The sequence below is a fragment of the Diadema antillarum genome, unplaced genomic scaffold, assembly GCF_040938485.1.
Source record: "Diadema antillarum isolate AM-2024a unplaced genomic scaffold, OU_Dant_1.0 seq00001471_RagTag, whole genome shotgun sequence".
Classification (NCBI taxonomy): domain Eukaryota; kingdom Metazoa; phylum Echinodermata; class Echinoidea; order Diadematoida; family Diadematidae; genus Diadema; species Diadema antillarum.
The window spans coordinates 472,042-485,619 of record NW_027272210.1 but is presented as its reverse complement, the minus strand read 5'-3'; the positions used below and the strand labels follow the sequence as shown (position 1 = coordinate 485,619).

The 13,578-nt window shown below is 38.4% G+C and overlaps 1 protein-coding gene across 1 annotated transcript in view; it reads left to right on the top strand.

The window, feature by feature from the left end:
* The window catches only part of LOC139709812 (RING finger protein 150-like), a 46,006-nt gene that overhangs the window by 14,353 nt on the left and 18,075 nt on the right, over window positions 1–13,578 (top strand). The window contains exons 2-3 of the mRNA XM_071621774.1: window positions 282–529; window positions 4,356–4,427. Coding sequence (XP_071477875.1) covers window positions 282–529; window positions 4,356–4,427 — 320 coding nt within the window. The remainder of the gene's footprint in view (window positions 1–281; window positions 530–4,355; window positions 4,428–13,578) is intronic.

Genomic DNA, 13,578 nt, shown 5'->3' with positions numbered 1-13,578 from the left:
GTATTATGACCATCAATCATGTTAGAAAACAGGGACCTTGTTAAAATATGTGATTTTACTTTTAGAATACTGTCAGTAAGACTCATTTGTAGCAATTATTTGTGTATCAGTGCACTTAACTACTGAAAAAAAAAACTAAAAAAAAAATAAACAGATTCAATTGCTTTGTACCATGCCATGTGCTGACTGGATTTATTTTGCTTTTTTTTTTTCATGCAATGTAATATTGTTGTATCAAATTGTAATCATCCATGTTTCAAATCTTTTCTTGTATTTTTCAGGGAAAATACCTGTTATACTTCTAAGTGCAGAGCACGGCAAGCACATAGAAGAGCTAATAGACAACGGCACAAAGGTCCTGATTGAGGTCATGGATGGCCCAAAGGTCATCGAGCGTACCCAGGTCAAGAAGTCGTCGGTCCTTTTCGTCTCCGTGTCTTTTATCGTCTTAATGATTGTGTCACTGGCGTGGCTCGTTTTCTACTATATTCAGAGGTTTAGATATGCACAAGCTCGCGGTAGAACTCAGGTGAGTATCCATCAGCGTGGAATATGATTTAAAAAAAAAAAAATTGCTACGATGTCACGTAGACACAATTCATTGTCTCATACTTAGTTCTAGTTCAGTAGAAAAAAAAAACCAACTATGTGAGCGTAATTATGATGATTGAAACATATAGATAGCATTCTGTAAAGTACAGACTCGATATATGAATCAGTATTCCAGATTAAGGTAAATGTGGCGTTGTCATTAGTACAAGATGTCACATTGTTTTATTTCCTTTCTACAGTTACCTACCCTGTCATTGACAGAATGTGGTTCTGTGCACTGTTAGTTTGCTGCTCTGGACAAAAGATTTTGAATAGACTTCTTGTTAATTTTAATGGCAGGAAGGTGAAGAGGGTCGATATAATGTCCATGTGCAATATACTGTAATATGGGCAGGCAACAGTGCGCTTGATAGGCATCATGTTTCTCTTGTCTGCTTGCCTGACACGGCATGCAGATTGTTGCTCTTTTCTCTTCTGGATGCTACCATCAAATATGAAAATTCTCTTCGTGTATGAGATTTAGGAATGGACAAGATGCTGCTTTGCACTTCCTGATCAAAATAGAAAAGAAAAGCAAAGAAAAAGAAGACTGGACATTGGAAATATTTCAGCGCTAATTGAACAGTCATAGGAAATTATGTGTTTAGTATCACGTGTGCATAGTCCAGGTTTTGTTGTCTATCATGTAATGCATAGTCTGGGGCCCCCTCAGAAAAAAGAGAAAAAGAAAAAAGAAAAAAAAAACCCCACAAAAAACCCCACCCCCCAAAAAACAACAACCAAAAACAAAACAAAACAAAACAGCACAGCAAAACAAAACAAAAACAAAACAAAAACAGATTCATTTGACTGCTGGTAATGTTATGTGTTTAATGAGTGCATTTGAGTTGGATGACAGAACGTCGGTCAAATAAGAGTTAGTTGCTCATTCTGATTGTTGTCAGAGCAAAGGTACCTATTGCATAAGTTGTACAAAAGTATGCTCATTTGGCATGATGTTGATACCTGTAGCTATACACTTACGAATGTGATCATAGTATCAAGCAAGACACATGGATAACAAGTGGTTGTATATTGTTAAATCTAACAAATGGCTGAAGGTAAGGCAGAGTCTGTTTATGTTCCTGCTCCTGATTGCAGTTACTAGCAATATTAGCAAACAAGGCGAAACAAACACAAACCCAATTTAGCTGTGAGCAAGCCAGAATCATATTATGCAATTATGCTTCTGCATGGATTATGGAAAACCCCCTTCTGACTGTATTTGTCAGAAAAATTACAAAGTACTACCTACATATTGGTAAGTCCATCAACTGATCAGAATTATACATGGCAGCATATTTATAGATTATACTTGATCTTGGTTCTGACATTGTTTTTTTTTTTTACTCCAACAACATCATTGTGATAATAAGGAGCCCCTATCTTCAATACATTTTCAAGGTCAGAAGTGGAACAGTTTAATCATTATTGTGAAGTGATGCCTTGTAAAACAGGCAATTTCTAACTAATCGCATTCATTATCATGATACAACAATATTTTCTAAGAAATCAAAATTTTACAAAGTTTCTGCAAATTGCCTGGAACACTGTTTAGAAATGTGTGTGTAAGTGGAAAGGAGGGGTACACTCATGTTCCTCCACATAAACCAGATGGCAATTTATGTGTGTTTGTTTGTAAATGTCTAAATGTTTATTTGTTTGTATTGTATGTATATTTCATTCATGGTTCCATTCCCAAACAGGGAATTGCAAAAAGAGGAAGAAGTAGGGTCACTTTCACCAGTGTACCAAAGAAGGACACAGGCCTTGATAATATTAATGAACTGAGGACAGCCATGTTAGATAGACAAGTTTGGAGGTGCAACTCGAATTGGTAGTAGTAGTAGTAGTATATTTAAGAATTGCAGCTCTATCAGTTGATAAGTTTCATAATGTGAGTTTCTATGGCTGTTTTATCTACAAAGACCAACCACCTACCGGTTGGTACAAGGTACAAGTTTCCTGTGTGTTCTCTTCAAAAGCTCTTTTGTGAAAATTCATTGTAACATACTAATTTTGTGCTGTCAAAATGCAAAGTGCATGATTTAAGTACAAAGGATACTTATGACCCCCCCCCCCCACCCATGCACAGGGCCAGTAGAAAGTATAGTACACCAGAGCAGTCAAGAAAAAAAAAATAGAAACCCACTATCTACAAAGTATATAGTAATGTGCAATGCAACGCTTTTTATTTGGTACTGCTTCATCAGGTAATTTTTTCTGTTACTAGATATAAACAACAATACTTTTTTTTTTTCCTGCACACAAACATTTCTTATTCTGTTGCTGTTTGTTAGAGTCTTGTTTTTAATGACTTTGTTTAGATAGCATGGATTATTTATATGATTACAAGTCTACATGTCATAATGCAGAGGTTTACATGATTCTAGTGCCAAGTGCGATTATTTGTGATGCTGCAAGTGAAATCTATGGCATTTTGCCAAGTTGTACTCTGGAGAGTATCTGTTTTCAACTTGTATTAAAGTTTTAAGAACGGCCTATGGGAGCACATTCTTAATGCATGCTCACTATGACTCTGCGTTTACGGATGAGATGCCTAAAGTAGTTTGATTGTCAGATGCCCCCAAGAATGAATTCTGTGTAAAATAGACAAAGGTGAATGGTAACGAGTACATGCATGTGGGTGCGGCCTGTGTCTGCTGTTTCCTAGAATTCATCAAGGTACCATACGGATAAGATTGCTTCACAAGCTGAGTGTACTTAATGCTTGAGTATGTTATGTGGAGTAGACAAATTCAGGCTGGCTTATCAGTGGCACAAGTTTATGATTAAAAAAAAAAGGTTAGATATTTTACCTTTAAGATTTACAAGTAGTGACCATTACCACAAATGAAATTCTGATTTAGGTCGTTGTTTCCGTGCATACACATGTCAATTAAATTTGGCGAGGAAAGTAATGAAATATAGGAGTGACACTTGCCACTAGGGAATGGAAGAGAGAGGAAAAAATGGGAAGAAGGAGATATCTGCTGAAAAGAATATTTATGTGTGCTAGTGTGATTTGAGATGGTGAAAGTATGTTCAGAGATCTGATGGTAAGGCTCTATGTAGTATCAGAGCACTTGGTAGTCTGAATAGCCTTGCTACTTTGCATTTGAGCAGAAGTGTATTGTTGCATTTATAGATAATATCCATGGGTAAATGAACTGTAGTTGGCTGGTTGACCTTTTCAACTGGAGTGTACTCAGATGATGAATTTTCTGCCTGGACAGTTTGGGGATATTGTAATGACAGATTGTGACATCTTGCTGTTTGTAATTTGGCTGCAATTGTAACATATGTTTACAGTATCCTGTAGTAATGTAATTTTGTACCGCAACTGTAGACTGAAGGGGTGGGGTGGGGGTTTGCTTTCAATATCCGACAGGTAGGTGCTGCTTTGCACAGAGTCAATGTGCTGGAATTATTAGCAACTCATTGTAAAATTTTGATGAGGGTTGTGTGTGTGTTTCTCACTGCTTATACTGTGAAAAAAAAGTTAATAGAGCAGTAATTACTGCTAAGTTCATGTGGGTAGTAGAATCTCTTAATTGGTTCCTGTTGCCTTCGTGTCTGTAATGCTATGGGAACACTGATATTATCTTGTTAGCAGAATTGGTTCATGTTAAAGTGGATTAAGCTTAATGTGCTGAATGAGCTAGGTTGAGGTATATTAAGAGATGGCTCTCTAAATGATGTGTGAGGCTAGTCACTTCCTGGCATTATGCTTGATTTTGTGCTTACTTTTTTCTTCTATGCAGAAACAATTAGGAAGAGCGGCCAAAAAAGTTATAGCCAAGCTTCCACAAAGAACAATAAAGGATGATGATCAGGTAAGTTTCATTATTTCTATTTATTTTTGTTTTTGTTTTTTGATACAGGGAAAAGTGAATATACTCTTCCCCACGGTATCTACACTATCTTGCAAGAGGGTCGTGTGAGGTTATTTTGTTCAATTTGCAACCAGAAGTTGATCTCTCTCTCTCTTTCATATTTGTGTGTGTGTGTATACGAATGAATAAATAAATAGAATATAAATATATATAATACATGTATGAAAATATGTATTCATGTATATATATATATATATATATATATATATATATATGAGTATTGACTGGCAGCTTATTGTGAAATTTTGATGAGGGTCATGTGTGTGTGTGTGTGTACAACATGTATATGTAGAGAGAGAGAAATAGAGGAGGGAAGACCAATATAAATTTGAAAACCACGTAGATTTTAAGAGACTATGAAACAAATATTGTTTCTGAGGATGTGCAGCATAATGAGTAACGATTAAATGTGTGTTTTGTTACCTTTGCCACATTAGATGTCTGGATGTTAGATGAGTTGAAACAATGTCGGGTGACTGAATATATGTGAAAACAATTAGTACTGTCCTGGTGCGACAGTTCACTACGCTGCTCGCATTATGTGAAGTCATCAGAGGGGCCGTTGACTCTGTCTTGGATAGTTGCAGTCTGTCCTTCACGCAAGGTCGATGGCATTTAGAGCTAATGGCCTTGAGTGGGTAACATCACCTTGTTTAATATAGTTTTAGTGGGCTTGGGTGGGTTTCGGTGGATGAACTTAATATCCACAGTAGATAACTCATGATGGCATGAGACTGTTCTTTTAAGATTGGCCTTCTTTATCTTGACTTCTGCCTATCTGTGTTCACACTAAATCTTGCATCTAAATCCATTGTGTGGATGCTCACTTGGACTTCTCCTGGGCACCATTTCATGAAAGATGTCAGTCTCTGACAAATTCAGTAAAATCCTTGGTTTCGATTGGCTGAGAAGCTCTGGTCACTTAAAATTGTTACTGTGGGGATTGTCAGAGACTGACAGCTTGTCAGGGCTGACAACTTTCATGAAACGATGCCCTGCTGTCCCCGAGAAGCTTGTCGGGTCCGGGGACCAAAATTTATTTGGAGGCCAGGGGAGAGTGACCTTGGCCAGTAATCGATAGCGCCTATCTGTATCCGTCAGATGTGCGTATGGGTGAACTCTGGTGTCAGATGGCAGAGCACATCCCAAACCCCAATTTTTGCCTCAGCTTGGGGACAGTCGAGATAGTACTGTGGACGGTCAGTTGAGATAGTAGTGTGGACAGTCAGTCGCTGAAAAGATAAGGTCTCACCTGACGGTGCCCACAATGTTGGACCTAGTGTGAATGCAGGGTGTCTTTGGGATCAAATTGCAGGTTATGAATCCAGTCAGAAAACAAGAAGTTGGCAACCCATGGGCATGATACAATGATTATGCAAGACATTGAAGAGGACAGTAGTGTCAATGATGTCCAGATGAGTCTTCTTTAGTAGTGTCCTTTTCTAAAAACTTGATCAGGAGAAAGAAAGTCAAACAAACAAAACAAATAAACAAACAAATACCAGATATCAAGGAGGAAATTATTGTGTTATAGTTTCTCATGTGTTCTTTTAATGTATCAACAAAAATTATACATGCTTTGTTTTCTTCCTCTGCTACGATCTCTGTCTTTGTCTCTGCTTCTGCACAAGAAATAACTGTTTCCTGAGAGGAAGTTACCTTGCATTAGGGGAAAAATAATTTGAATATTGGTTTGGATGAAAGCTAGGTTTTTGTAAGAAGTAGTTGTAGTACCATAGGTTAGTCACATTATATTTATGATTGGTGTGTTATTCTATCCTCTAAAGAACATCCAGGATATCTGAAATGAGAGAAAGTCGACTGAAATGTTGCTAGCTGGATTGTCTCTTGTTTTGGTACACCCCCCCCCCCCCTCCCACACACACACACAAACACAATCAACATCCTGCTAATGATTACAAAACCTGCTGCTATAATGAATTGTTCGACTTGTGAATTATGCACAGATCCTTGGGGGTAGCTGTACAATGCATCATGTGGTGTTACCTGTTTTAAAAAACTCAATCACAGGAGAGTAGAACCTGATGATAAAAGAAATTTAGAAAAAAAGTCACAGTATGTAACAGGGTGCAGGGGAAGTTCAATGCTGATGTGATGTCAGTTGTGTGATGTTAAATTTGTTTAACATGCAAACATTGCACTCATCAACTGCATGTATTGCCCACTCCGCTTTCTTTATTGCATGAGCAAATGTTGTATGACATACATTGACCTGCATATTAAGAAATTATCACTCACCAAAAATGTCACACCGTTCTACTGTGTGATCTCTTCATTTTTATTATTTGATACATTCGTCGATCAATGTAGAATGATGAGATACACGGAAGTGGGGAGTGATCCTGTTCAGGGTGATAAGTGCACTTTGCAAAATGTTAACAGTCTGTGTATGGGCAGCCATGGACAGTCATTTTCTCATCCCAGGGAAAGCTAGCCTCCTCATAATCCTGAGATATGACAAAACTGCGGGGGCAAAGTGGTTTATTCTGCTGTTTATGATGACAACTTGTGCTATAAATAGCAGCTGTTGGGTTTGTCCAGAAGCCATGGTAGGCTTGCACAATATGTTGCCTGGTTGTTCTGATTAACATCCAGCGCGGTTTCCTGGGAGCGGGCTCAGCTGCCTGTACAGCTAGGTTATCCCCATACATCTTGCCTGGACAATTTTTGTTCAAAATCATACATCTCGCAGATGTTATCTGATTTTGTTTTTCCTGATCATCCTAGTTGTAGATAGAAAGTAGTCTTTTCTGTGATTATCCATGGTTGATCAATGTTGCATTTTCATCCTTCCTTCGTCTTCTTGTTTTGTACAGATATCTTCCCCCCACCCCCCCCCCCCCCCCACCCCCCAGGATGTAGAAAGAATATTTGTATCACACAGTCTCGGCATGAAACTCAAGATACCTTATCCCTGGGGAAGATAGCATTTCAGCCTCAAAAGAACCGCATTGTGTATGCATTTATGATAATGGTAGCGCATAATCCTTTGTGAATGTACAGTAGCATACGGTAGGTGCATGCATTTGCAAGTCAGCCACTCATACGGCCTCTTCAGGATGACTTAAATGGAGGATTGGATCGCTATCCGCTGCAATAGATTGGCTCTTGTACTCACAAAATTAGATGATCTACACTAGAGACACAGTCAGCTGAATCCTTACGCCTAGGCCATGTCATGCCGATAGCATTGGAGTACAATTGCATATTTAGGTTGTACTTACCACCATTCCTCATTACATGTGTGTGTGTGTGTGTGTGTGTGTTTATCTGTATAGCTTATATTACGATAATAATGGGGGGGGGGGAATGGTAGTTACTGTCAGTGAAAATTAAGATAATTTGTTTATGTTCACAGTGAAAAGAAGGATGAACTTGTACTTTCAGTCATGAGACACACCAAAAGGTCAAAATATGTGGTCAGGTTAAAGACCATTATGTCAATAGATTGTGAAGCATGCGATAAATGTCAATTTCAGGTTATGTTCAATTTAATATTGTTATATTTTTTTCTGTAGATCGTACTATGGTTAAAGATTAAAGATGGTACATTAATGTTATTTTGTGACTTTTTATAGATTGTAAATATCATCTGATACTCCATAAAGTGGGAGAAAATTTTATACATCCTGAAATTTAACAGTCTTTAAATTGAACTGGAATGTTACAATATGAACAAAACATACATATTCCTGCAGGGTAACATCTTATTCAAGTCGCCTTGTTATCAATGTTTCATTTTTGCTATGTTACGCTATCTAAAAACTTAGGTTGATTGGTTAGTAAATCAATCAGGACATTTTCACAAATTCTTACAAATATCAGTTGTAGTGCCAGATTTATTCCCAAACCTTTATAATATTTTTGAAATGTGATAAGGTCATCAATATCTTCTTGAATTGCAAGAGACATATTGTCTTTTAGACTCCAAGGGTATTTTTTTTTTTCTCCATCAAATTTCCTCCTATGTGCATCAGTCTTCCATGCCCTGCTTCTCAACCATTGCATTAGACCTCCTTGTGTTCATTTCCATCTTCCCGAAGCTTGTAACCTTTGTGTGAACCATCCCCCTCCTCCTTCCAGCGTCTGTGCCGAAATCCACCCCAGAGTAGGAAACATTCTCCGTGAACTATTCGAGCCATTTACAGGTGTCTGTCAGTATGTGAGCTCTTCTATAGTCAACACTGCCAGTTAGGCCATCCTCAATTCATTTCTCATCCCATAGCACCCCCTTTTTTTTTCCTCTTGTACCCACCTGTATATCCTTGTGGACCCTCTAGTACACGGGCGGATTCAGGAATTCCGTAAAGAGGGGACGCCCTTTACAAAATGAAGGGGGGTGCACGCACCCCTCCCCCATATTTTTCTTTTTATTTCTTTTGTTTTAACAAAAATAAAGGGGGGAGGGGGCGCGTCCGGTGCGCTCCCCATGGATCCGCCACTGTAGTAGATGATAGATGGGGTAAAAAAAAAAAAACAGGCTTGGTTTGGGTGCACATATTTTCACGTTTCATATACATTCATATATGTGTCTCCTGTGTGGCTACAGTGGTGTGGCATTGGGAATTTACAATTCTGACGGAGCCCAGCACACAAAGGGACCTCTGTGCCTAAGTGTAATTTGCCTTTGGAGTATTGCTAAGGAAAAAACAAAAACAAAGCAAAGAAAACAAAATCAACAACAGTGGATCACAAAGCCTTCAGATTTTTCAATGTATTTTCTTGGGCGCAGATATTTATGAAAGTGATTTGGCATAGTCATGGATGTTGCGTTCCCCCAGGCGGCCAATTACGTGGCTTCACAAGGGCAGAAGGCCGCAAGAATAGAGGAATGAATAAACAAGAGAGAAGTCATATAGCATGGGTAGTACATAGTGTATTAAAATGTCTGTAATGGAAGCGTTAAAGGGATGGTACATTATTGGTGGAGATGAGAATTGGGCTTTTAACTCTTTGGGAGATACCAAGAAAACACTTATGAAATAGTACAGAGCATACCATTTTAACAGGAATTCAAAATTCATTTGATGAAAATTGGGTTTGGAATGACTGAAACATCCAAAAACAAAGTGAAGCAAAGCGATCGTAATAAAGTGTGGGTCTCACACTTTAATAGAATCGCTCTGTTTTGGATATCTCAGCCATTTCAAAACCAGTTTTCATGAAATGTTGAATTCCTCATGGAATTACATGCTCCTTCATATTTCATAAGAGGTTTCTCATTATCTCACCAAAAGATGTTAGAAACCTGAAATTAGGTCTCAACCAAAACTATACGATCCCTTTAAGCTTATTTCAGTTTCTTGTGTAAAGTGTCTGCAAAGTGTGCGCATGAACATGTGAAAACCAATATTTCATGGTTTCCCTATTAGAAACACTAAAGATTACTTTACATTCTAAGATTCTGTTATTAGGCTATATCATTGTGTGAGGGGATGGCGATCAGTAACTCAAGTCGTTTCTCAAGGGCATTGATGATTGAAGGCATTCTGGAGTGTTCTGTTTGTGTTCTGTTTTGTTTTATTTTGTTGGTGGTGTGAGTTGTTCGTCAGGAAATGAGCAACTTTGCTGAGAACTTGGATGAGCATGAAGGGTATCTGTGTTGTTGTCAAAATGAGGCCAAGTCTTGGTAATGACTCAGGCTAATACTAGCTAGCATTTTGTAGTCAGCAGCCAACTGTACAACCTAATTGGTTTTCGTCAACATGAGGAGATACCAACAGTGGTGTGTGTTGCTTGTCTTTTGCCATCCCTGAGATGTGGCTGTGTTGCTGTGGAAATAGGCTCTGCAAGTAACCCTTTTGCTTCTCCAGAACAAGATGGTCAGTGGTTTGAAAATGGGCTTGCATGCCCCAAATTCCAGGCAGTGTAGAGAAGTTGAGAACTCGCATAAGCCGCAGTCACTTTCTGAATGCATAGAAAGAAGGCGCAATTTCCTATTGTCTCAAAATGTACCAAGTGGCTGTTGTTAGCGTCATTGTTGCAGGGGATGCTGCATTTGTTTCAGTACACCACACAGAAATGCTAAATTGGGACTAAGGTAAACGATCGGTATTTGTAAAGAATTGCTATGAGTATGATGGGGATATGCAGGTGTGCATGTAAGATAAGAGATTAAAAAGGAAAAAACGGAAGTACAGTATATAGTGTGTTTTCCATTGGCAAGCTGCTCAAGGTAAGCTGGTTGTCCATGCATGTCCCAGCCAGATTTAAAAAAAAAGTAAAGTAAAACAAAACCACCAGGTATCAGTGTTGATAGGAGATGCACTTTTTTTTTGGTAAAACAGACAAAAGAGGTGCGCCGTTATGCCTAATAACATGTGCGTAGGTCGGTCTGTTTCCAATATTTTGCCAAAACAAAGAATCTGAGGACCCGAACAGAAAAGATGTCTTCCTGAAGAGAGAGTGAGCATGTGGTTGTCTCCTTAATAAACGGATGTACTTCCTGTTCCACCTTGTTGTTGCCAGGCGAGTGTTAGGTGTAGATTTTCCCCCCCCCCCCCTCTTTATAAGCAAGAGACCTGTGACCAAATAAATGTCTATTTTTAAGTTGCTTCCATCGCCTGATCAATTGCATGTTCAGATGTGAAGGTTGTAACATTTGCTGAGAATTGATGTGGTTTTCATCCCAAATGTCTCTTGAGAGCTTTAGCAATGCTTTCTTCATGCACTGTTGTTTCTTTTTGTTGTTGATGTGAATGTCAGTAAGGGCTTTGGAAAGATATACTGTATACGCCAAATATTTCGCGAGGTTTTTATTTTCGCGAATTTCGCAAGTCAGGTGCTATTCGTGAAATTAAAGACACGCAAAAATATTGACTGATCCCGATGTGGATGTGACGTACGCATGTACATTTCTCCGTTCAGTACAGGACTCCACGATCGCGAATTTATCACTTGCGAAATCGTCAGGGATTCCCGATTCGCGAAAATTTAGACTCGTGAAATATATGGCGTATACAGTAGTCTACAGATGATTTTGAAAGTCCTATGTTGAGTGTATGTATTTATTTAACCTAAGACTTTTTCATCACAAACTAGAGTTTACTGCATATAAGTTTGTCACATCAATCATTGAATTTCTTCTAAATTGTACCTCAGAACTCCTTGTTAGTGGTGAAGATTGTTAAAGACGTCTAACTATTAGACTGTAATTCAATTGTGATGATGTTTCGTGATCATGACCCTGACTTACTGTGTATGCCATATATTTAGCGAGTCTAATTTTGTTGCAAATCGGGACTTCACGACAATTTTGTGAGTAGTCCTGTGGAGTACCTGTGCTGAATGAAGAAATGTATGCGTGCATGTTGGAATCAGAGATAGTATTTTCATGTGTTTTTAAATTTGCAAATAGTACCCGACTCGTGAAATTCACGAAAATGAAAACCTCACAAAATATTTGGTGTATACAGTACATGGGAGATCCAGTGCTGCGGGATAAAATGTAGAGATGTCCGGACATATCCAGAACAACTCTGCATTTTCAGCATCCTAGTTTCCTTGTGTTGGAGAGCAGCTGTGGTAATCTTCTTGATAGAACTTCTTGATCGTCTAGCTTAATGTGCCAGGGTGATACCTGTGTGCTGACTGTTACGCTAGTCACCCGGGGTGAACCATGAAGGGTCAGCATTATTCACCTGTTTTGTGGTATGTGTAATGTGGCGTTGACCACCTCACCGGGTAAGCACAATTTGTTAATGTAGGGTGGTGAAATGGACTCACTTTGGAGAGGCAGCTCTCTTGATATTACAGACATGGGAATGAGTAAATGGATGGACAAAATGAATTTATGGGTAACTAGATGAATGAGTCAGATGTACAATTTTATATCACTTTTGCATGATACTTTTTACATTGTGATGGGATGGATGGGGGAAGGTTCTGCTGGAGTAAACAAGATGCGTAGTGCAGGTAGCCATCTACATACTTCTTTTCAAGGCAATGGCTGCTGTATTCATACATCACTTTAGTGCTCTGTGGCACAAAGGATCATTCTTACATTCAGTCGCACAAAGAATCATTCTCAAGGGATACTGTAAAGCGTGGTCGATTTTCCCCAATACACCGTCGACACAAGCTTTTACTCTCCACTGGAGTTATTCGTAGTACTTCATAGAAAATTTCTGGTTTTGTTGTTACCTAGGTATGTAGGCTGTATGAAAAAAAAGAGAAGGAAAAAAAAAAACTGGTTAAGGGTGTTTTGTTATGTCATGTTTGTGTGTGCATGTATGTGTAGTTTACGTGTGTGTGTGTGTGTGTGTGTGTATGTGTGTGTGTGTAAATGAATATGCAAGTGTGTATATTGTGTGTAAATGTTTGTGTTTGTTTGCATGTACAAGTGTGTGTATGAGTGAGAGAGGGTGTGGGAGAGAGTGAGGAGAAATATGGCTGAGAGAGAGAGTGTATTATGATTTATTGTATTGTTTTGTGAGTCTGCGAGCACAGTTTTTCAAATTCATGGAAAGACGTTTATTTTGTTGTTTGTTTGCAAGAAATGATGGATAGTATTGCCAGTGCTTGATGTTTGATTCATGTTATATGATTTATCTACATCCGTTTGTGGTTTTCACTTCCTTATCAAACATCTGGACTTCACAGAATTTTCAATGAATCTATGTTATTTCTATTTATTTCCAAAAGTTTCTTCATATTGCTTCCTCATCCCCTTCGTCTTTCCCAAGTCTCTTTACAGCACAAGGACGGAAATTCAATATTATCCATTATGTAAAACCTGGGCACAAACTTTTGCCCCCTAAATCTGTAGTTCCTAGACCACAGACTGTCAGTCAGTTACTAGAAATGCATGGTCAGCTGAGAGCCAGAAGGGTATTAAAATCACAATTTGGGGGGATATTCAGTTATTGGTGTCACGTTGTGGAGCTTGATTTCCTGTAGGCCTACATTATGGTGTTCATTTTTTTTTAAAGATTATTTTCGTTTTCAGTAAAATGTTAAAAATCAAAATCACAAGGGCACTGACTATTCTACAAGATATTTTGAGCAATGCCTATCACCCCACCCACTTTTGATTATTAATAAGTTAACTTTTGTAGTTCATGAAAATTGA